General features: G+C 43.7%; 1 protein-coding gene across 1 annotated transcript in view; it reads left to right on the top strand.

Moving 5' to 3' along the window:
- The window catches only part of LOC132781454 (uncharacterized), a 54367-nt gene that overhangs the window by 12990 nt on the left and 15650 nt on the right, over window positions 1–25727 (top strand). Inside the window, exons 4-11 of the mRNA XM_067473710.1 lie at window positions 6200–6359; window positions 11175–11345; window positions 12662–12753; window positions 14899–15056; window positions 15731–15834; window positions 19012–19236; window positions 21609–21694; window positions 24243–24379. Coding sequence (XP_067329811.1) covers window positions 6200–6359; window positions 11175–11345; window positions 12662–12753; window positions 14899–15056; window positions 15731–15834; window positions 19012–19236; window positions 21609–21694; window positions 24243–24379 — 1133 coding nt within the window. The remainder of the gene's footprint in view (window positions 1–6199; window positions 6360–11174; window positions 11346–12661; window positions 12754–14898; window positions 15057–15730; window positions 15835–19011; window positions 19237–21608; window positions 21695–24242; window positions 24380–25727) is intronic.

The following is a 25727-nucleotide window of genomic DNA, read 5'->3' as shown; positions in this document are numbered from 1 at the left end:
CTGACCGCCTCTCGGCCTATGAGCCCACGAGGACTTTGAGATCTTCCGGGGAGGCCCTGCTCTCGATCCCGCCTGCGTCACAGGCACGGCTGGCGGGGACGAGAGATAGGGCCTTCTCGGTGGTGGCTCCTCGGCTGTGGAACACCCTTCCTGTGGACATCAGGCTAGCTCCCTCCCTGTTGATATTCCGCAGGAAGCTAAAGACCTGGCTGTTTAAGAAGGCATTTGAATAAGAAGTGCAAGGACTGGTAATTTGACCATAGGATTGGAACAACGGAAATGATATCGGATTGTGGATTTGACAATGAGACGACTCGGAATTGGCTTTTGTAGTAATGTTGATGTTTTGATGAGTTGTTTTTTGATAATGATGAATTGTGGATTTTTTACACTATGTCTTGTATTTTGCACCTGTTTTTCTATGTTGTACACCGCAATGAGTCGCCCTTGGGCTGAGAATTGCGGTATATAAGCGTAGTAAATAAATAAATAATAAATAAATAAGGTGCGCGCGGGAGAAAGCATGCTGCTCTCCCCTCGCCGAGCTCAGAAGGGACGAGGATTGAGCAGGCTCCCCGCTACTCGCCTCTCACACCTGCCAGCCTCAGAAGGGGCGAGGGGTGAGCGCAAGGCCCCCTGCATGGCCAAGGTCATCCGGGGGGGCTTCTCTGCTCGCTTCTCGCCCTCACCGGCGTTGGAAAGGGCAAGAGGCTCCCAGCCCTCTTCCCTCGCGCTTGCCAACGCACCCAGGGGCTCTTCTCCTGCGAGGCACAGTGCTTCTCCGGGCAGCTGTGCCTTCACCACTCTCAGGGCAGCAAGGAGGCCTCTTCAGGAACTGAAGCGATTGAAGGTACTGCAAATCTAATGTATTGTACATACCTCCCCCAAACCCCTCCAGTATTTTCTGTTGGTCTTGGAAGTCCTGTATGCCAACTTTAGTTCAATTCTATTATTGGTGGAGCTGAGAATGCTCTTTGATGCCTGGTGAACTATAAATCCACACAACTGCAATTCCCAAAGGTCAGGGTCTATTTCCCCCAAACTCCTCCAGTATTTTCTGTTGGTCATGGAAGTCCTGTATGCCAACTTTGGTTCAATTCTATTATTGGTGGAGCTCAGAATGCACTTTGATGCCTGGTGAACTATATATCCACACAACTGCAATTCCCAAAAGTCAACGTCTATTTCCCCCAAGCTCCTCCAGTATTTTCTGTTGGTCATGGAAGTCCTATATGCCAAGTTTGGTTCAATTCTATTATTGGTGGAGCTCGGAATGCTCTTTGATGCCTGGTAAACTATAAATCAACACAACTGCAATTCCCAAAGGGCAGGGCCTATTTTCCCCAAACTCCACCAGTGTTCAAATTTGGGCACATTGAGTATTTGTGCCAAGTTTGGTCCATATCCATAGTCGTTCGGGTTCACAATGCTCTCCGGATGTAGGTGAACTACATCTCCCCTAAATTAGTGTCAGTTCCTCCCAATCCCCTCCAGTATTTTCTCTTCGTCATGGGTGTTCTGTGTGCCAAGTTTGGTCCAGGTCTGTAATTTGTGGGGGTCTCATTGGGCTGTGGAAGTCAGAGCTGAATTGGTTGAAGGTACTTCAAATCCTTTCATCCATTGTCCATACTCCCCCAAACATATTGCTTTTATCATTAATCACTATGCTTTAATTATGTTCAATTTGTAACAATGAAAATACATCCTGCATATCAGATATTTACATTACAATTGATAACAGTGGCAGTTACGACGTAGGAACAAAAATATGGTTGGGGGTCACCACAACACGAGGAACTGTATTTAGGGGTCACAGCATTAGAAAGGTTGAGAACCACTGATCTAGATACTGAATCAGGTTCATTTTAGGCCAGTTCATTGTCCACTTAGACACCACTACCATCACCCTTTCCTTGGGCCAATCCCAAGGAAAGAAGATGGGTTGTCTATGTGTTGCTGCTATTGGAAATTCCATAACCTATTGGAAATAACTTCACCATAACCTTATTGAAAAGGCTGATCTGGCCGGGATGGTCCATGCCTTGGTCACCTCTAGATTGGACTACTGTAATGTGCTCTACGTAGGGCTGCCCTTGAAAACGGCTCGGAAATTCCAACTTCTCCAACGGGCAGCGGCCAGGATGTTAACTGGGGCTCCTTACAGAGAGAGGTCAACCCTCCTGTTTAGGGAGCTCCACTGGCTGCCGTTTATTTTCCGAGCCCAATTCAAGGTGCAGATGCTTACCTTTAAAGCCCTAAACGGTTTGGGACCTGCCTACCTGCGTGACCGCATCTCCGTTTATGAACCCACGCGCTCTCTTCGTTCATCCGGAGAGGCCCTGCTTGCGATCCCACCCGCTTTGCAGGCGCGTTTGGTGGGGACGAGGGACAGGGCCTTCTCTGTGGTGATCCCCGACTTTGGAACATCCTTCCCAAAGACATCAGACAGGCCCCCACACTGGCAGTCTTTAGGAAGAAATTGAAGACCTGGCTGTTCCGATGTGCCTTTCCAGAATAGTAAAACTCCAGTAAGCACTTTATTAGAGTCCCAGAAGCACTTTTTTAGAACTTTAAGATTCTCTGCACACTGCACTTCCTTGAAATCCGATAGACCACCTGTTACATTCAGCACTTTTTAATCTGTACCCATTACTTGGCCTGGCCCTGTTTTTATTGTGTTATGGTGTATTGTTTTGTCGTTTTTACTGTTATTGCTTTAATGTTTTTGATTTGCTTTGAATTGTATTGTTATGCTATTGTTTTGTTGAGGCCTTGGCCTTTGTAAGCCGCATCGAGTCCTTCGGGAGATGCTAGTGGGGTACAAATAAAGATAATAATAATAATAAGACTTGTAACCCAGAAGATTTTAAGATTTTTTACTCTAACGCAACCACAAACTTTTTATGCCAGTATTTTACTGAAAATATTAAGCATTTGCACCTGAATATTTCAAGCCTGTTCAATAAACGTTCTAGTTCTTTTATTCAACTTACACCAGCCTCAGTGTGAATACCTTTGTGGTCAAAGTATTACTAAAAGTCAGCTTCACAGCAGCCTCTAAGAAACTATAATGACACAGAGTGTGTTACAGAACAAACTTTCAAATATTACGTCAGCCTGGTTAATAGTAAAAATGGTGGCAGCGGAATCCTTTTGAAGAATCATTTTTAAGTCTCTCAGTTCTAGTGATTCACAGTTCCTAACTTTTAAATATATAGTTGGTTCAACAACCATACTCCCTCTACCTTTTTGTGAGCATTATAATTGTGAATGAGCAGCATTGGAATTATTTATATATATATTTCCCCATCCATATAATTCAATTTAAAATCTTTATTCTCGCCTGCGTTATTATACATGACCTTGTTAGAAGTCAACTCTTTGAACAAGTGATATTCACAAGCATTCCCGTAATGGCACAGATAACTCAGCTGTTAAACTGAAGAACCATGTCTTTTAACTGCCAAGAATAAAAACATGCCACTACAAAAATATATTTGGTTAGCAGAGGATGGTTGTTTCTTTGAAGTTGAAATTGCAGTTGCCCAAAAGATATACACTCCCTTGAAACCTCTTAGTTTAAAATATGCACTCAGATATAAAAACAAAGTCTTTTTTGCAAAATAACATACCTTGTTTACTCATAAACATTCACCATACAGGCACATTTCTTATTAAAGTTCAGTTAGTAAATGAGATGTAGGTTTCTCTGTGTTGAGTACATGGGATATTATTTCATCAATAGTCCATAGTCTTTAGGTATAGTTGTACTCTCACTGTGTTCTGTCACTGCTGGGCCTGTAGTTAGTTGACTTTAAAAATAGGATGTGTAACCTTTGTCTAGCGGGAAGCCAGGGGTCTAAGAAGTTCTCAGAGGTTTCCACTACAAAAGAATCTTCATATGGCTTGAAAAATACAACAAAGTCTTGTATTAATGAATCAAACAGGTACTTCAAAGCTTTCTTGATAAAGAATTAGTTTTCTCAATCTTGCCCACAGGGGACAGGCACTATCTTCAATAACTTTCTCTAAAGGAAAATTCCCCTTTTTAACTTCTCCCAAGGCTGACTAAAATCCAACCCTCACTGGTGTGGGTTCCGTTGCCAGGCCGAACTGCTTCTCGAGCACTGAGAGGACCTACCAGCAAGGCAATGGATGTTCTCCAGTTGGAGTTCTTTAGACCTTAAGGCTGTCTTCCTGGAAACTCTCAAGGCCGTGGAAGGCTTCCCTGGAGTTCTTAGGAGACTCTTAAAGCTGTTCTCCCCTGGAAATTCGTTCCCTGGAGATTCTGTTGTAACCCTGGAAATTCTTAAAGGTTGAAGCCTTTGTACAGGGGAAGTAAACACATCCTATACATTGGCTAACCTGGCTGAAACTAAACTCAAAATGGCTCACTTCCCTACCAAAGCCCAAAAAGGGAGCGGGACTAGGGAACCTAAGGATAATTGACAAGCAATTGACCCAATAACTGCAAAATAAGGAGAGCCATCTAACTGCAAAGGCATATAACTTCAAAATACATGCAGCATCAAACAGATAGCAAGACAAGCTGGAACTCCTGGTGTGGTTGTACCACACACACTGACTTCCTTCTGTACTAATGTCTCTAAACAGCAACCTGCTTTCATTGAAGACCAAACACATACCTGCACCCACCTCCACTGAGGTCTGATGCAAACACATCCACCTCCAATGAGGTGATGAGCATACTCAATACAAAATGGAGTCCTGAGTCTGAAAAATGCTCATTATAATCACATGTCTATCACCCCTCCCACACCAAAGAGGTAAGTCAAACTGGCAAATCAACATACACATAGAATACAGGTTAGGTTAGGTTTGATACTTTATTGTTATGTTGTTTATTTTACTGCAATTTGTATTTTTGTATTGTAATTTGTTGTTTGGTCTTGAACCCAAGTAAGCCGCTCCGAGTCCCCGTTGGGGGAGATGGTGGCGGGGTATAAATAAAGTTTATTATTATTATTATTATTATTATTATTATTATTAAATACGTACATTAACAAATAAATAGTGAAAGGCTTGGGAGGTTGTAATTTCCAACAGCTGCTCCTTGTCAATAGTGTGTCACCAGCATGAAATGTTGGGAAAGCTGTGACCTATGCTATAGAACAGTGGTTCTCAACCTTCCTCATGCTGCGACCCCTTAATACAATTCTGCATGTTGTGGTGACCCCCAACCATAAAATTATTTTCCTTCCTACTTCATAACTGTCATTTTGCTACTGTTATCAACAGTAATGTAAGTATCTGATATGCAGGATGTATTTCCATTCACTGGACCAAATTTGGCACAAATATCCGATATGCCCAAATTTGAATACTTGTGGGGCTTGGGGGGGGGTTGATTTTGTCATTTCGGAGTTGTAGTTGCTGGGATGTATAGTTCACCTGTAATCAAAGAGTATTCTGAACTCTACCAACGATGGAATTGGGCAAAACTTGGCACACAGAACACCCATGACCAACAGAAAATATTGGAGGGGTGGGCAGGCTTTGACCTTGAGTTTTGGAGTTGTAGTTCACCTACATCCAGAGACCACTGTGGACTCAAACAATGATGGATCTGGACTAAACTTGGCATGAATACTCAATATGCCCAAATGTGAACACTGGTGGAGTTTGGGGAAAATATACCTTGATATTTTGGGAGTTGTAGTTGCTGGGATGTATAGTTCACCTGCAATCAAAAGAGCATTTTGAACTCCACCAACAATAGAATTGGGACAAACTTCCCACATACAACCCACATGACCAACAGAAAATACTATGTTTTGTGATGGTCTTTAGTGACCTCTCTGACACTCCCTCGTGACCCCTCCAGGGGTCCCGACCCCCAGGTTGAGAACCACTGCTATAGAATTTAATTCAATTTGATACTTTAACTGCCATGGCTCCATGTTATGGTTTCCTATGATTTGTCATTCAGTGAGGTACCAGCACTCTTTATCCGACAAGGTGAAAAGTTTTGTCAAACTACGGTTCCTATGATGCCGTAACATTGAGCCATGGCAGTTAAAGTGGTGCCAAATTGCAATGTAGATACACCTGTAGTTTTGGGTCTCTGAAATACATTCTGATGTCAGGACAACTTAAATACAGATTTCCTAAATATCAGTTCCTATTGGAAGACAAGAATGTTTCTTTTTCTCCCTTCCTCATTCTTCTCTCCTGACAGCCCTGAACTCATCTACAGTGTCGCCAATGTCACAGCCACGGAAGTCCGTGCCAACCATAACTACTTTGTCTCCCGTGGCTACTACTTTGACCACACAGGCCTGAGCTGCTTCAGTCCTGTCCTGAACATCATGAGGCACCCGCTGTGGGGCAGGAACCAGGTATGGACTGTTTAGAAAAAGGAGAAGGCTATGCTCGGCATCGAGGGACCATCGGGCAACATGTCAAGTTCATTAGGTTCATAAATAATGCTTTGTCCTGCTTCTTTAGTTATTTAGTTGGGGATGTGAAGACAAAAGGTGTCTTTTTAGAGAAGGTGATCTGCAATAACATGCTTAGCAGTGATTGCAGATCAATAACAATAACAATAATAATAATCTTTATTTATACCCCGCCACCATCTCCCCAATGGAGACTCGGAGCGGCTTACATGAGGCCAAGCCCAAACAGAAAATACAATAAAATAAAACCGAAAATGCAAACAATAAACAACAAACAACATAATTACATAAAACATATGAAAACATAGCAATATAAAATTACAATAGGCACAATCACAATGACAATGGGCAGGCTACATGTAATGATTAAAATAGAGACTGATTAAAACTAATTAAAACTCAGGCGAGATAAGAGAGAGACAGATTATTTGTGGAGGAGGACTCATTATAGTGGCGGTTGTGGAATCAGGCTTTCCCACAAAGCAGGTACACACACATATACTCCAATGGCAAAACATTGAGGCTAAGCAATAATGTGAGAATGTAAACCTATTCATCAAAAGCGCAGTGGAAGAGCCAGGTTTTAAGGTCCTTTTTAAAGGTTTCTAAGGTAGGGGCTTTCCTAATTTCTCCAGGTAGTGAGTTCCAGAGTCGGGGGGGGGGGTGGGCCCAGAGGAAAAAGCTCTCTCCCTTGTACTTACTAGGCAAGCTTGTAAAATTGGCAGGGGCGAAAGAAGGGCCTCCCCAGAAGAACAGAGGACCCGAGTTGGTTCATGGAGGGAGATACGGTCACAAAGGAAACAATAACCTGTTGCTGTTTAATAACATGCTCAGCAGTTGTGTGGCAGCAAATTTTGGGGTTGGATGTCCTCTAATCCCTCATCCACTCCATCTTGCTGAGGTTGAAGATGACTTTCTTTTTGTGAGAAGACCGAGGTAAAGAAGGCATTAAGTAGTTCTGCCTTTTCTCTACCCCCTGTCAGCATTGCCCCAACTTCTCCTCGAAGAGGCCCTATCGCCTCCTTGTTTTTCCTTTTTCTACTGACATAAGAAAAGAATCCCTTTTTATTGTTTTTAATGTCCTTGGCAAGCCTGAGCTCATTTTGTGCTTTAGCCTTGCGGACCTTTTCCCTACAGGTGTTGGCTATTTGTTTGAATTCTTCTTTGGTGATTTCACCTTGTATTGGGACCAGAAAATGAATGGCAGCCAGTGGAGCTCCTTAAACAGGAGGGTTGACTGCTCCCTGCAAGAAGCACCAGTTAGTAACCTGGCTGCCGCCTGTTGTACCAATTGAAATGTCTGGGCCGTTTTCAAGGGCAGCCCCACGTAAAGTCCATTACAGTAATCCAATCTGGAGGTGACTAAGACATGGACCACCCTGGCCAGATCCGACTTCACGAGGTACGGTCGCAGCTGGTGATCGAGTCTTAATTGTGCGAAGGCCCTCCCGGCCACCACCGACGCCTGAGCTTCAAGCATAAGTGATGAGTCCAGGAGGACACCCAGACTGCAGACCTGTGACTTCAGGGGGATTGTAATGCCGTCCAACACAGGTTGCCACCCTATACCCCGATCCGGCTTACGATCGACCAGAAGGACCTCTGTCTTGTCGGGATTAATCTTCAGCTTGTTCTTCCTCATCCAGACAGCCACAGCAGCCAGGCACTCATCCAGCACCTGAGGGGCTTCCTTGGAGTTAGGTGGAAAAGAGTCATCTGCATAGAGATGGCACCAAACTCCAAAACTCCGGATGACCTCTCCCAGCGGTTTCATGTAGATGTAGATGTTGAAAAGCATGGGGGACAGAATGGAACCTTGCGGGACCCCACAGGTCAAAGGCCAGGGGTCTGAGCAGGTATCTCCCAGCTTCACCATTTGGGGACGACACTCCAGGAAGGACCGGAGCCATGACAGAGCCGTGCCTCCAATGCCCATCCCGGAGAGTCGTCCCATAAGGATACCATGGTTGTGACCCAGAAGGGTCACACTCCCCCTGTCCAGTTCCCTGCGGAGGTCATCCACCAAGGCGACCAAAGCCGTCTCAGTGCCATGACCAAGCCTGAAACCAGACTGTGACTGGTCCAGGTAGTTGATGTCATCAAGGAAACCCTGGAGCCGAGAGGCGACCACCCGCTCCAGCACCTTGCCCAGAAACGAGAGGTTGGAGATTAGTCTGTAGTTACTCAAGACTGTGGAGTAAAGGGAGGCTTTTTTCAGGAGTGGTCTAACCACAGCCTGTTTCAACCCAGATGGAAAATTCCCTTGCTGCAACGATGCATTTATGATCAACACAAACCAGTCAATCAATCCACCTCTGGCTGATTTCATTAGCCAAGAAGGGCAAGGGCCTAGAGCCGACGTGGTCGCCCTCACAGCCCCAAGGATCCCCTTCACGTCCTCAGGATGAACAAGCCGAAAGGAATCCCACAAAACCGGACAAGCAGATGCCTCGGTCACCTCCCCTGGCACTGTATTTAAGCTTGCCAAACTAAAGCACTTAGATCCTAATAATAACATAATATATAATAAACTTTATTTGTTTACTGCCCTGTCTCTCCAAAGGGACTCAGGGTGGTTTCCAACACGTAAAGCGAACATTCAGTTGCCAGAAAGAAGCCATATAGACAATTACACCAAAATAAACACATTCAAAAGTATAGCACAACCTTATTAAACTTAATAGACAAAATATAATAAAATCCTACACAAGGGAATCTTAATTTAGAATTTTCTGGTAATGCATTCTAGACTACAAATTCTAGGATTGCATATTATGTATTCTGAACATTTAATATGACATCACAGTTCCATAATTATGTGATGTGGAATAGATCTGGGTCAAATGTCTATTCAAGACCAAACCACACACTATTTTTCACTGCTGCAAGAATAATTGAAAGCTGGGTATATCATACAACAGCTTTATAAAACTGCTCCCCATTTTATTGACTGCAGTATGATACCTGTATATTTGAGAGAATGTGCTCCCAAACCTGCAATTGATAATAGTGAAGCCTGTTGAGTTGAACAACTTGTGATGGAAGTTACGATAGCGTCAACCTGGAGAATTGTAGTGTCCAACTATTAGTTCTCCAGATGTTTAGACATCAGGTCCCAGAATTCCAGAATATTGGATAAGTTGGCCAGGCTTCTGGGAGTTGGAGTCCCAAACACCTGGAGGACCAAAGCTTCGACACCACTGCTGGGTCTTCCAACACAACTCGTATTATAATTTCCACTAGAAGGATACCATAGAATTACTTCGCGAACCTATGCTCATGATCCCATAGCCTTGAGCAATGTTAGTTAAAGTGAAATTAACTGCATTAATCTTGTAATGTAGATCAGGGGTCCTCAAACTAAGGCCCGGGGACTGGATGCGGCCCTCCAAGGTCATTTACCTGGCCCTCGCGCAGGGTCAACCTAAGTCTGAAACGACTTGAAAGCACACAACAACAACAACAACAGCAACAACAACAACAACAACAATCCTATCTCATCAGCCAAAAGCAGGCCCACACATCCCACTGAAATACTAATAAGTTTATATTTGTTAAGATTGTTCTTCATTTTAATTAGTGTATTGTTTTTTTTAAAAAAAAAATTTTATTGAAGTTATAAAAAAAATTACATGGAAAGAGGGAGAATATCTAGAAGGAGATAGAAAAGTAGGAATAATAGGAGTAGTAATAGAGTGGATCTTGAGCGTAAAGAAGCCTAGAATTCCAAACAAAGTATACTATATGCACCAGAAAGAATTAGGGTGGGGGTTACTAAACCTGGAATTATACTATGAAGCATTCCAGTTAAAGCCACTTGTTCTGTCACGCGCTGGGCCTGTAACAATTGTCTTTTCTATAGGACGTATACTTTAAGCCCAGCGGGAAGCAGGGGTGCCTCAAAGAAAGGTTCTCAGGGTTTTTTTCTGAAGTGATAGTCTTTAGAGTCTTTCAAGATATAACAGTCTTTATTATGGAACAAACAACAAATCTTCAATGGTTCAAACAACACTTCAAGGCTTTCTTAGTCTAGTCCTCAAGGAACTGGTACTTGACTTTGATTAACTGTACTTTCTCTATAAGAATAAACCTTTTTAACCTCTCCCAGGCTATCTATTATCTATGTCTCGGTGTGGGTCCTACTACCGATTCCAAATGCGTCTGGGTATCGAGTAGACCTACCAGCCGAGGCTTGTAGATATTAAAGCTGGAATTCTGTGGATTTGTAATGCTGTCCTTTCTCCGAGAATTCTTTGAAACTTCAGGGCTGTTTTCCCTCTGATGCTGGGAGGCTGAGAGGCTGTGAGCTCTCTTGGGACCTTTCTCCTGGAATTTCTGTTTCCCCGGATGTTCTTGAGAAAGGATGCTTTTCTACGGGACGAGCAGGTCTACATCCTATAGTTTAGCTTCCTTGTGTGAGACTGCCCAAAAAATGGCTCCTTTCCCTCCCAGAGTCCTGAACAGGGGGCGGAACCAAAGCTTAATTATGATGGACAGGAGGACTGCCCTATGACTGCAAAACAGATAACAGAAAGAAAATAAAGTTGGAGCTCCTGGTACAGCCGTACCAGCACACCACTGATAGAAAACAGGATCCATTCATATATGCAGAGGAGTTGCAGTTTCAATTGTTGCTTTGAGAAGTGGTTCTCTTTCAGTGAAGCATGAAATGGAAGAGCCAGAGCATTGCCGGAAGGAGGGATGTGTCCCTGAAGAAATGGGAAAGATTTGTGTTTCTGTCCATGTGTCCCTTAGGAGACCTATGGGGAGGACCCCTTCCTGACAGCTCAGCTAGGTGTGGCTTTTGTGACGGGCCTTCAGGGAGACCACCCTCGCTATGTCAAGGCCAGTGCTGGCTGCAAACACTTCGATGTCCATGGAGGTCCTGAGAATGTCCCCACATCCCGGTTGTCCTTTGATGCCAAGGTCAGTGTGAAAGACAGATGGGGGAATGGAGAAGCGGGCAAAGAAAGGAGTGGTGGTCCTTTTCATGAATGCTAAATTGAATTCGCCCCGTGATAGGTTCACCTGAGTGTCGTTGTGAAGTCTCGGCCTAGTTTTTACCCCTCTGTTTGCTCCCTGGAGGTGGACTGTTCCATTCTGCTAAGCTTTAGAGTAGTAGCTTAGGATCCTCCTAGAGGCTGAGCTCTGTTGGTTCAGCCCATTCTGGCTCAGAGCCTGGTGGAAGGACCTTTTACTCCATTCTATTTGGACATAGCTTGTAGTAGTTAGCCAGAAAGTGTCTGGTCTGGCTTAGCAGTCTGAACAGGCAATCCTTAGTACATACATGCCACATAGAACACAGATATACATGCCTCAGAGAACATAGAGAATAGTTGTATTTGCCCAAAGAACATGGATAGTACATGCCCCAGAGTTTATAGAGAGTGCTTACCTCATAGAATATAGTTGTTGTTACCTCAGAGCACAAACCACCATTATATCTCATAGCCTCCTGTTATTTATATTTACCTCAGAGTTATACCTTATACCTGTTCCTTATTATTCTAATTCTATACCTTCATGAATCAAACTGCACCTTTATACCTTGTTTTGAATCACCTTGATTTTTCAGTAAACTTTATTGGTTAAATTTAGTCTTGTCTCTAGAGTTTTATTTTGGGGGAATTAAAGTAAATACAGGGCATACCGAGCCCCCGGTGGCGCAGTGGGTTAAAGCACTGAGCTGCTGAGCTTGTTGATCGAAAGGTCGCAGGTTCGATTCCGGGGAACGGTGTGAGCTTCCGCTGTCAGCCCTAGCTTCTGCCAACCTAGCAGTTCGAAAACATGCAAATGTGAGTAGATCAATAGGTACCGCTCCGGCGGGAAGGTAACGGCGCTCCATGCAGTCATGCTGGCCACATGACCTTGGAGGTGTCTATGGACAACGCTGGCTCTTCGGCTTAGAAATGGAGATGAGCACCACACCCCAGAGTCAGACATGACTGGACTTAATGTCAGGGGACTACCTTTACCTTTTTACAGGGCATACCAATGGTCACTGGGAAAATAGCCGAACACATATAGTTTTCTCTTCATCTTCCCAGTGTGCCACCATAGTCGTCATAAGTCAGAAATGACTTCAAGGTGCATAGCAACAAAAATAATAATACAAAATTAGATCCATTTTGTAGGGTCCCACACTAAAAATTCTGCTTGTCCTGGTGTCTAAAATTTTTGCCAGAAGTGCTTAGGCAGATGGCCATCCATCAGAAAGGAATAATGTCTGTGCTCTATGCCAGGTGGAGGAACGTGACTGGCGCATGACTTTCCTGCCTCAGTTTGAGGCCTGTGTGCAGGCTGGAACCTTCAGCTTCATGTGCAGCTATAACAGGTACGTGTGTCCATATAGATGGCAGAGCGTCTTTAGTAGTCTAGAAAACCTGTTTCAGTGCATACTTGGTCAAGCCCAGTTTGTTTTTGTTTTGAGTACAGAAATCTAGAAACCAGTACATGCAGTTTTTCTCCCCACATCTGACAAAATAGGAATTTTCTGGGTCTCCCCCCCCCCCCCCAAGCATTTTTATGGTATCCTTCTGCTAGAATTTTCCCTAGTCCCTGGAGGACTTAGTAAATTCCTGCAAATGTTATCTCTTTAGGAATTTCCTAGGTTCTCCATTACAACTTTAACTTCTAGATGAAGTAGTTCATTTCAGTAGGGATTGCTATTATCCACTGTTTACATCAGTGGTTCCCAACCCTTTTCTAAGTCAACGATTTAAATCTAGAAATAGTTTTCTAAGATCTACAGAGACACTCGCTGGAACACCTCAGCAAGCGAGAGTTCAAAAGTGGCAGGCTCAAACACAGAACCTCAACCAATGGCTGATACCAAATGAGAGACTCCCCCCTGGGCACACAGAGGACTGGGCGACTTGGAAGGCACTGAACAGACTGCGCTCTGGCACCACAAGATGCAGAGCCAACCTTCAGAAATGGGGCTACAAAGTGGAATCTTTAACATGTGAGTGTGGAGAGGAGCAAACCACTGACCACCTGCTGCAATGCAACCTGAGCCCTGCCACATGCACAATGGAGGACCTTCTTGCAGCAACACCAGAAGCACTCCAAGTGGCCAGATACTGGTCAAAGGACATTTAATCAACTACCAAACTCACAAATTTTGTATTCTGTATTTTGTATTTTTGTATTTTGTCTGTTTGTTTGCTTTGTTCTGTTAGAAATGTAATATAACTGACTGGTTGCTGATGACTCGATAAATAAATAAATAAACCCTTTTCTTGACCAGTGACCGGTGGCCACTTTCCAACATTAGTACCAACAGGGTGACGAATCAGATTTTGGTCAACTCTAGATTTTGTTTGGCTATTTGGGGTGCTGTTTCAGAAAACTGCATTGGATAGACCACATCAGCTCCAGTTTCTGATACAGAACATATGCCATCCAGGAGCTGCCATCTGGTCGCCCACAGAAAACCATATTTAGTCTAGCTCCGTGGACCTTATTTTAGGTCTCATGGCCCACAGGTTAAGAACCTGTGGAATTTACATGGTAAATTCAGTAATGCATCCCCTGCAGACATTGTTCAGTATACAATCATAGTCCAAGACATTTAGTTGACATTAACCTATGGATGCAAGAGCTGGACCATAAGGAAGGCTGAGTGAAGGAAGATAGACACTTTTGAACTGTGGTGCTGGAGGAAAATTATGAGAGTGCCTTGGACTGCAAGAAAATCAAACCAGTCCATAGTGCAGGAAGTAAAGCTCAACTGCTCACTGGAGGGGAGGATATTAGAGGCAAAGATGCAGGCGAAATGTCAGGAGAAATGCCTCTAGAACATGGCCCTATAGCCCGAAAAAACCCACAAGAACCTAGTGATTCCAGCCATGAAAGGCTTCGACAATACAAAGATGAAGTACTTCGGTCACATAATGAGGAGACAGGAAAGCTTGGAGAAGAGAATGATCCTGGGGAAACTGGAAGGAAAAAAGAACAGGGGCCGACCAAGGGCAAGATGGAGGGATGGTATCCTTGAAGTGACTGGCTCGACTTTGAAGGAGCTGGGGGTGGCGACAGTTAACAGGGAGCTCTGGCATGGGATGGTCCATGAGGTCATGAAGAGTCGGAAGCAACTGAATGAATAAATAACAACAAAAATTTGGGGCAGTCTGTATAGGCAACAAGCATTTGAAGTTTGCAAGGACCCTTGCTGAATGATGCTCACATGTGAGTAGTCAACACAGGAAGAACATGGCATAGCTAATTAGTGTATGGCTCAGCAGTGTCAATAAAGTACTGACTCCACTCCTGGTTTCCATCTAGGGTTTAAGGGAGCTTTCCAAGGTGCTGAACACCATTCTGAAATACATCTAGCACCTTGGATAGCTCCTAGAAACCTATGGCACCCCTACACTGCAAAATTAACATTTGATATAACTTTAACTGCTGTAGCTCATGTGAGTGACAGTTTTACAAAGTCTTTAACCTCTCCACCTACCTCTTTCATTCCTGGCAGGATTAATGGGGTACCTGCCTGTGCCAACAAGAAGCTGTTGACGGACATCTTGCGTGGTGAATGGGGCTTCCAGGGCTACGTGGTGAGTGATGAAGGAGCCATAGAGTTGATTATGGTTGGGCACCACTTCACTCAGAGCTTTCTGGAGACTGCAATTGGTAAGTAGTTCAGAGCAGAGAGTGTGCTTCTCAGCCTGTGTTTGGGTTTGCCCATAACCATTGAGTCATTGAGGCTCTTTTTGGTGTGCCTTTCAAGATAGCCCAAGCGGAAAATGTCTTTTTCCCCCTCCTCTTAAGCTACCAGGGACCATCTTCAAGCCACATTTTCAGCATAGGTTCATGTTTATGAAGTTTTGCACTATTGCCATGTTAAATTTTGCCAAGAGTTACCACCCAAGGTTAGTAAGTGAGTAACCAGAATAGACAAGAAGCCATATGAGGCATGATTGAAGAGAGAATGTGAGAATGGGAAGTAAGTAAAATGGGATTGGGAAGCCATCTAACAGGTCTTTCTTACTATGAGAGAGGTCAGTTTAACCAATTTGAGGCACAAATTCTAGATAGCATGTTGTCACATTACACTCTGCCCTCCACATTTGCGGATTTAACTTTAGTGGATTTGATTATTCACAGGTTTTCCAATTCTGCCTCAAAGTGCTGTGAATTCTACCAGGGGACGTTGTCAATCTAGTGCAAATATATTTCACCACTATGTTATGGCTCGCCGCAAATAGATTATTAGATTGTACCTTATGGAAAAGCTATTGCTCAGTGAAATTTTCAAGCGACCTCTTGTTTTGGTTGCCACAATTTCTTTTCTTTTCTTAATGCAGCTTCTGTGAATGCTGGATGCAACCTGGAACTTGCGTATTTGATGAAAGCTAATGTGTTCACTTACATAGGGGAAGCTGTTGCCAAGGGAAACATCTCTTTAGAGGTGAGTGGTCCTTCCATAGGGAAAGATGGGGCAAAGCCATCATGGACAAATCTAGGATATTTGGGCATCTAGGGATGGACTGCCATTTGTCACCCAATTACTGTAGATGAGATGTGCCCACATGTAGAAAGATTATTATTATTATTATTATCAACTTTATTTATACCCCGCAAAATCTCCCGAAGGACTCGATGCGGCTTACAATGGCCAAGGCCGCCAACAAACAACAACATACAAATATAACAGTAAAACTCATAAGCAAATAATAAAACATCAAGCAAAACAATAAAACTCTAAAAACAATGACACCATGACACATTTAAAAACCTAAAAGCCGGGCCAAGTGTAATGGATAAAATTTAAAAGTGCTGAACTTGACAGGAGGTATGTAGAGGTTTTTGGAGGTAGGTGCAATGTGCGGACAATCCTAGTCTCTAATAAAGTGCATTTGGGACATTATGCCGGGAGTTTCCTAATCTGGAAAGGCACACTGGAACAGCCAGGTCTTCAGGCTCTTCCTAAAGATTGCCAACGTTGGGGCCTGTCTGATGTCCTTGGGGAGAGAGTTCCAGAGTCGGGGGGCCACCACAGAGAAGGCCCTGTCCCTCGTCCCCACCAAACGCACTTGCGACGCAGGTGGGATAGTGAGCAGGACCTCTCCAGATGATCGAAGGGAACGTGTGGGTTCATATATGGAGATGCGGTGATGCAGGTAGGCGGGTCCCAAACCGTTTAGGGCTTTGTAGGTGAACACCTGCACCTTGAATTGGGACCGGAAGATGAACGGCAGCCAATGGAGCTCCTTAAACAGGAGTGTTGACCTCTCTCTGTAAGGTGCGCCAGTTAACAACCTGGCCGCTGACCGTTGGACCAGTTGGAATTTCCGAGCCGTTTTCAAGGGCAGCCCCACGTAGAGCGCATTGCAGTAGTCCAATCTAGAGGTGACCAAGGCATGGACCACCTCGGCCAGATCAGCCTTTACAAGGTATGGTCGCAGTTAATGGAGATGTGGAGATAGGAAAAATCAGCCTAGGTACAGTTTCCTTTGGGGGGCGGGGATCAAACAATGGCTCTAACCCAGTGGTTCCCAACCTTTTTTTGACCATGGACCACTATGGTTTTTTAGTTGTTAGCAAGGACCTCAAGGTTCAAGAATGATAAATTGTGTTAATCTAAAAATAAACTTCAATCAAAACATTTAACATAGTCATTAAACTTAATAGTAACATGAATTAAGACTACTATTATAATATTAAAAATAAAAATGTAAAGAGAAAATTGAATTTGGTTTGCATCAATGTGATTCCAGAGAGAATATAATCAAGCCAAGTTATAGGTGAAAACTCACAAATCGGTTTTCTTGTTTATTTTTATCGTGTCATCAGCAACCAGACATTTGTATTACATTTTTAACAAAAACAAACAAACAAACAGACAGACAAAACACAGAATTTGCAAGCTTGGTAGTTGATTAAATGTCCTTTCACCAGTATCTGGCCACTTGGAGTACCTCTGGTGTTGCCACAAGGAGGTCCTCCATTGTGCATGTAGCAGGGCTCAGGATGCATTGCAGCAGGTGGTCTGTGGTTTGCTCTTCTCCACACTCGCATGTCGTGGATTCCACTTTGTAGCCCATTTCTGAAGGTTGGCTCTGCATCTCGTGGTGCCAGAGCACAGTCTGTTCAGCGCCTTCCAAGTTGCCCAGTCCTCTGTGTGCCCAGGGGGAGTCTCTCATCTGGTATCACCCATGGATTGAGGTTCTGGGTTTGAGCCTGCCACTTTTGGGCTCTCACTTGCTGTGGTGTTCCAGCGAGTGTCTCTGTAGATCTTGGAAAACTATTTCTTGATTTAAGTCGTTGACGTGCTGGCTGATACCCAAACAAGGGATGGGCTGGAGATGTCACTGCCTTGGTCCTTTCACTATTGACTGCTACTTCCCGGCGGATGTCAGGTGGTGCAATACCGGCTAGACAGTGTAATTTCTCCAGTGGTGTAGGGCGCAGACACCCCGTGATAATGCGGCATGTCTCATTAAGAGCCACATCCACTGTTTTAGCGTGGTGAGATGTGTTCCACACCGGGCATGCATACTCAGCAGTAGAGTAGCAAAGCGCAAGGGAAGATGTCTTCACTGTGTCTGGTTGTGATCCCCAGGTTGTGCCAGTCAGCTTTCGTATGATATTGTTTCTAGCACCCACTTTTTGCTTGATGTTCAGGCAGTGCTTCTTGTAGGTCAGAGCACGGTCCAGGGTGACTCCCAAGTATTTGGGTGTGCTGCAATGCTCCAGTGGGATTCCTTCCCAGGTAATCCTCAGAGCTCGGGATGCTTGTCTGTTCTTAAGGTGAAAGGCACATGTTTGTGTTTTAGATGGATTAGGGATCAGCTGGTTTTCCCTGTAATAGGCAGTAAGAGCACCTAGAGCTTCAGAGAGCTTCTGTTCAACCATCTCAAAGCTCCCTGCTTGAGCAGTAATGGCACGATCATCAGCATAGATGAAGCTCTCTGTCCCTTCTGGCAGTGGCTGGTCATTTGTGTAGATGTTGAACATGGATGGAGCAAGCACGCTCCCCTGAGGCAGGCCATTCTTCTGTTTCTGCTATCTGCTTCTCTGGCCCTGTAACTCAACAAAGAAGCTCCTGTTTTGTAGCAGGTTTCCTATGAGGCAGGTGAGACGGTAGTCCTTTGTGATATTATACATTTTTCTCAGGAGCAGGCGGTGGTTTACGGTATCATAAGCTGCAGACAGGTCTATGAAGACAACTCCTGTGATCTGCTGCCTTTCAAAGGTTTTCTTGTTAAACAGTGTGAGTGTTCTCAGAACAGAAATTGAAGGATAATTCCTTGATGTTTTTGTGTGATGTAAACACACTCTTATGTTTGCATATTTGTATATTTTTAATTGTATGGTGATGCTTTTGTGTCCAACTGCTTTGAGTCTCCTGCAGGAGAGATAAAGCAGGGCATAATATAATAATAATAATAATAATAATAATAATAATAATAATAATAATTCAGCAGCCTTATCAAGAGTCAAAGTCAACAGGTTTACTCCAGATGTTGATGCCAGCTGCGCCAAATGGCATCAGGAGGAATGTGGGAATTCTGAGGCCTCCCATTTCAGTTTCCTCATCACATGGATGCTACAACAATTGACTCTGCATTTTGTCTCTCCGCAGACGGTTAAGGCCCGCGTCCGCCCATTGTTCCGCACCCGCATGCGCCTAGGTGAGTTCGACCCACCGGCCATGAACCCCTACAATGCTCTGGGACTCGGTGATGTGGCAACTGAGGCTCATCGTCAACTGGCTCTCTGTGCTGCCGTTCAGTCCTTTGTCCTGCTAAAAAACCAGCAAGGAATCCTGCCTCTTAAGGCCCAAGATGTATTAGACAAGACATTTGCAGTAAGTGAAATGTCACATCACTCCCTCATTCATTCCTGATATGTTGTGTGTGTATATCTCAGCATTAGAAGATTTACCATGTGTGTTAATGTAGTGGATCCAAGAGTTAAGGTAGCATCTCTTTGGTAAAACACATCCAATCTGATTTCCTTATCCATGGGAAATATTTTGCTGAACTTACTGTGGAAACAAGAAACTGCATAGTAGTGAACTCTATTGTAATTAACAGCTTCCATTGGAAGTTACCATAGAGTCACATTGGAGGATCCAGAAAATTCCTGGAGGGCAACTTTATAGTAACTATACAGAACCTAAAGATATAGCATGCCAAGTATCGGTCAGAAAATCAATAATGGGTGAGGAATGTGCGTGATACTCTCAAGAGCAGTGGTTCTCAACCTGGGGTTCCCAGATGTTTTTGGCCTTCAACTCCCAGAAATCCTAACAGCTGGTAAGCTGGCTGGGATTTCTGGGAGTTGTAGGCCAAAAACATCTGGGGACCCCAGGTTGAGGACCACTGCTCAAGAGCATTTGGATACGGATAAGTCCTTCTAGCAGCAAATGGTTCACTGATGTAATACATAAGGACTGCTCCTCATTGTTGGGTGCTCTTCATAACAAAGGAGCAGCCATAATTTTGACACCAGTTTAAAGAGAGTCTGATCTAAAGTATGTTTTTATTTATTTATTTATTTAGAACTTTTATATCCCGTTCTTCTCTACCTCTGTGGAGGGACTCAGAACAGCTAACAACAGCAAAAAATTCAATGCTACACAATAAATAACATTTTAAAAACAACTTCTATATAAATAAAAATGTAATGTTCGTTTGTGGGATTAACAGAACTCAAAAACCACTGGACAAATTGATACCAAATTTGGACACAAGACACCTAACAACCCAATGTATGTCCTTCACTCAAAAAATTGATTTTGTCATTTGGGAGTTGTAGTTGCTGGGATTTATAGTTCACCTACAATCAAAGAATATTCTAAAACCCACCAATGATGGAATTCAACCAAACTTGGCACACAGTTCTCCCATGACCAATAGAAAATACTATAAGGGTGTGGTGGGCATTGGCCTTGAGTTTGGGAGTTGCAGTTCACCTACGTCCAGAGGGCACTTTGGACTCAAACAATGATGGATCTGGACCAAACTCGGCATAGATACTCAATATGCCCAAATGTAATCACTGGTGGAGTTTGGGGGAAACAGACCCTGACATTTGGGAGTTGTAGTTTCTGGGATTTATTGTTCACCTACAACCAAAGAGCCTTCTGAACCCCACCAACGACAAAATTGGGGCAAACTTCCCACACAGAACCACCATACTTAAGGCCATCCAGTCCAACTCCCTGAACCAGGGCAAGAAAAAGTAATCAAAGCCCTTCTGACAAAGAGCCATCCAGCCATAGATATAGATAGATATATATGATTCACACACAGAGATATAGTATCATAGATTTAGAAGGGACCCCTAAAGCAGGACAATTATATGTCGCATGTTCCAGGGTGGGCAAACCAGACAATCTCCACAACAGCACTGACATAGAAACAACAAGGAATGCTGTTTACCCACAAGCATAAAGGAATTACATATAACCATTGCTTTATTTTCCAGATCACCAGACTGGGCCACAGCAACACGTGGCAGGGGACAGCTAATACATAATAAATAAGTTATAATAAAATACATATAAAAGATAGTTTGCCGAGTTAAAAACACCATCCAACTCAATCCAAACGTTGTGGTCCAATAACTCTTAGTCTTTACCGGTTCAATCCATCAATCTGCGAGTGCCTGATTCCAAAGCCAGGATTTCAGTTTCTTCCTGAAGGTCAGGAGGGAGGGGGCAGACCTGACCTCATTGGGGGAGAGAGTTCCATAGCTGGGGGTCCACCACAGAGGCCACCACAGAGAAGACCAGCAGTGGTCATAGAATCATAGAATCATAGAGTTGGAAGAGACCTCATGGGCCAGTCCAACCCCCTGCCAAGAAGCAGGAATATTGCATTCAAAGCACCCCTGACAGATGGCCATCTAGCCTCTGTTTAAAAACCTCCAAAGGAGGAGCCTCCACCACACTCCGGGGCAGAGAGTTCCACTGCTGAACAGCTCTCACAGTCAGGAAGTTCTTCCTCGTGTTCAGATGGAATCTCCTTTGGTCGGCCAACAATATGTTTGAGGAATGACAAATACGTGTCTCAAGTCACATGCTTTGACTTGAGTACTTGGGATGCAATTTCCTGCTTCTTGGTGGGGGTTGAGTTAAACAGCCCACAAGGTCTCTTCCAATTCGATGATTCTATGATCTCAACTCTTGCATGGGACCTGATCCTCTTGTATCCCCATGTTTCTTCCTGACAGGTGGTTGGACCTTTTGCAGACAATCCTAGATTTCTGTTTGGAGACTATGCTCCGCTTTCACTACCCCAGTACATCTACACACCCAGGTAAGATGCTTCCCTTCCCCGTCCCAAACAACCCAACCTTTGAAATGTCGCAGCTATCAAACTGGGGTTCCAAACATTCAACCCCTTCTGCAGAAGTTGCGCCCTTCGTCTAAGGAGGAAAAACCCAACAAAAACAAACTGTCTTTTAGCAAAGGAAAATTTATATGAAGGTATTTACAAATAAAGCACTGTCTTTAGAATATTCAGCTGCTTCCACACGATGACTTATTATTTATTTATTTACAGATTTTATATTCCGCCCTTCTCACCCCGCAGGGGGCTCAGGGCGGATTACAGTGTACACATATATGGCAAACATTCAATGCCAATTTTTGACTTACAAACATATACAGACATAGACAGAGGCTATTTAACTTTTTCTGGCCGCCAGGGGAGCTGTCGCTTTCATCGTCCATCTGCGACGCTGATGAAGCACTTCCGCATTCCCCACATGTTTCCCCGCTGGAATGCTTTGCTGGAGTCTTCTTTATGGCCTCATAAATCAGTTAATTTAGCCTGCCCACACTTTAAGGTGGCACTTAATTTTCCTACTTGACAGATGCAACTGTCTTTCGGGTTGCAAAGGTCAACAACAGGCTACACACAATTGGTTGGAAACCCACTCCAACCCGGGCTGGCTTCGAACTCATGACCTTTTTGGTCAGAGTGATCTTAATGCAACTGACACTCAGCCAGCTGCGCCACAATCCCGGTGCCTGACATATAATGGCCTGACAGTGACTGGAGCAAACTTTTGTTGAGAGGTGATTAGATAATACATAGTTAAAATACAGTTAAACGGCTATATTATTAAGGTCGACAACAGGCTACACACAATTGGTTGGAAACCCACTCCAACCCGGGCTGGCTTCGAACTCATGACCTTTTTGGTCAAAGTGATCTTAATGCAGCTGACACTCAGCCAGCTGCGCCACAATCCCGGTTATTCTAACCTTCTTCAATGTGAATGTGCTAACGTATCCTTCCAATAATAATAGAGTAAAATAATAAATGTAATATATATATACATACACACACAAACACACACATACACTGTGTGTGTATATGTGTGAGTGTATACTGTATATACGGTAATTTTGACATGGGAAATAAACCTGCATATATTTGAGCATAAGCCGTCCCAAATATAAGCTGGGGGGGGGGGGAGCTTTTTCAGCCTAAAAATGTGCTGGAAAACTCAGCTTATACTCAAGTATATATGGTAATACAGATTCAAGCTGTGTTATGTGGCAGTGTGGATCCAGCCTTGAACCAGTGATCAGAATCAATAGAAAAACTTCAAGGTGATCAGCCAAAGGACTATGCAGTAATCCATTGCTTTAAAAAACAAACATAAAGCAAACCCAAAAATTGAATTGCTACTTTTGGAAGGGAATTCCTCCTTTTATTGGTTTTATTAATGTGTATTAATTTTAATCTTTATTTAAATGTTTATTTTAATTGTATGTTGTTTTTAAGGCATTGAATATTTGCGTATGTGTAAAGCCGCCTTGAGTCCCCTTCGGGGGTTGAGAAGGGCAGGGTGTAAATATGGTAAATAAATAAATAAAAACAAAACAATTTACATCCTTATCTGTTTGATGAACTGTGACCAACGGGAGTTGGATTTACAATAGGGCCTCTACTTTGACAGAGGTTAGAGATACCATAAGAGAACCTAGAAATTCCTAGAGAAAACATAGAGAGAATCATAGAGTTGGAAGAGACCTTGTGGATCATCCAGTCCAACCCCCGGGCAAGAAGCAGGAAAATCGCATTCAAAGCACCCCCGATAGATGGCCATCCAGCCTCTGTTTAAAAGCCTCCAAAGGAAGAGCCTCCACCACACTTCCAGGGCAGAGAGTTCCACTGCTGAACAGCTCTTCTCATAGTTAGGAAGTTCTTCCTAATGTTCAGGTGAAATCTGCTTTCCTGTAGTTTGAAGCCGTTGTTCCATTGCGTCCTAGTCTCCAGGGCAGCAGAAAACATGCTTGCTCCCTCCTCCCTATGAATTCCCCTTCATCTTGATACATGGACCTCATCACGTCTCTTCTCAGCCTTCTCTTCTGCAGGCTAAACATGCCCAGATCTTTAAGCCACTCCTCATAGGGCTTGTTCTCCAGACTCTTGATCCTTTTAGTCACCCTCCTCTGGACACATTCCAGCGTAGAGTCAGCATCTCCCTTCAATTGCGGTTCCAGGTGTGGTCTGACCAATGAAAATATAAATTAAAATCCGCAAACGTTAAACCCACAAATGTTATACATTCTATATGATTCTGCACAACCTGATCTACTGGCCCAAATACAGCTTACTAGTTATGTATAATGCTGAAATCTCAGAAGCCTCCTTTTGCTTACCTAGGTCTACCAATGTCTTATAGCTCATGGATCTATCGAATATGCGATGAGGCATTTGAAGTCCTCCACAAGGCATGACACAACTTTAGTTTCATTCATCATTTCATAAGTTCTGCTGCCCAAATCTAGATATTTTTTGGCAGCAAATGCATGTGTTTCTGAAATGTTCTTGTCTTTGCCTAATGCAGGAGAGGGATAGCAACCATCTCGGCGAATGTCTCCTATGCTGCGGGCTGTAACCTTCCCAGTTGCGACCAGTATTCCCCTGCGGAAGTGAAGACAGCGGTACAGGCAGCAGATATTGTGGTTGTCTGTCTGGGTACAGGTAAGGCAGCATAGCAAAGAAATCTATCTATCTATCTATGAGGCTTGGGCAATCCATGGTTCTAAATGGTTCTAAAGTACTTACAAAACTAAAGTTCTGGTGGTGAAAATTTCAGAACTCTAACAAAACTTTCAAAATTTAATTATTATTTCATTATTGGTGATTTTAATGACAGAACCAATTAGGAACTGCCATTTATTATGAAATTTTGAGAGTTTTGTTAGAGTTCTGAAATTTTCACCACCAGAACTTTAGTTTTGTAAGTACTTTAGAACCATTTAGAACCATGGATTGCCCAAGCCTACTATCTATCTATCTATCTATCTATCTATCTATCTATGCACATAATAAAAGTGAAAAATGTGTATGTGTGTATGTGGCGGAGGTGTCCACTTAAATAGATAGCCTCCCACCTCCCAAACATGCCATAGTTCCAAGTGCTGAGAAGCCTCCAAAGGCACTCCCTCAACTGACATTGCAGGTTATAGCGAGTGCCATGAACATGTATTCCAAACGCTGCCAATGTCCTTCCCAAACACCATACTGCCCACGACCCAAGGAATGCTTTCATTTGAGGAGAATTTCATCTTAGATGTGACACGTTTCCTCCACCACAGGTAGGCATCCCAGCGGTTCCTTGTGTGGAATTTGCATGATCCCGCCCACTGCCTCTCCCTTAACCTTTTCCTATGGCACACCCCAAACACAGAGGAATTGATCAGCAACTAAACAGACTGGAGGGGTTTGGGGGACTGACTCAACAGGATGGAAGTTGTAGTTCACCTTGCATCGAGGCAGAGCACTCTGACCCCCTTCGATGATGGACCACGACCACATTTGGCACACACAATTCCCCCAAACCCATGAACGGTTTGGGGGAATTGACCTTGATTTATAGCAGTTGTATTTTCTAATGGGAGCATTAATCAAAAACGAGATATTTATTTATCGTGTCAGGAGCAAAACAAACAGTTGTATTGCAATTAATACTAATTGGGTTATATTTATTTATGTATCGTGTCAGGAGCAACCAGACAGTTGTATTACATTTTTAACAGACAAACAAAACACAAAGTTTGCAAGCTTTGTAGTTGATTAAATGTCCTTTGACCAGTATCTGGCCACTTGGAGTGCCTCTGGTGTTACTATAAGAAGGTCCTCCATTGTGCATGTGGCAGGGCTCAGGTTGCATTGCAGCAGATAGTCTGTAGTTTGCTTTTCTCCACACTCACATGTCGTGGATTCCACTTTGTAGCCCCATTTCTTAAGGTTGGCTCTGCATCTCGTGGTGCCAGAGCACAGTCTGTTCAGCGTCTTCCAAGTCACCCAGTGTGTGCCCAGGGGGGAG

This window comes from Anolis sagrei, chromosome X, assembly GCF_037176765.1.
Source record: "Anolis sagrei isolate rAnoSag1 chromosome X, rAnoSag1.mat, whole genome shotgun sequence".
NCBI classification, from domain to species: Eukaryota; Metazoa; Chordata; class Lepidosauria; order Squamata; family Dactyloidae; genus Anolis; species Anolis sagrei.
The sequence above is the reverse complement of the archived record's forward strand: the minus strand, read 5'-3'. Positions and strand labels throughout refer to the sequence as shown.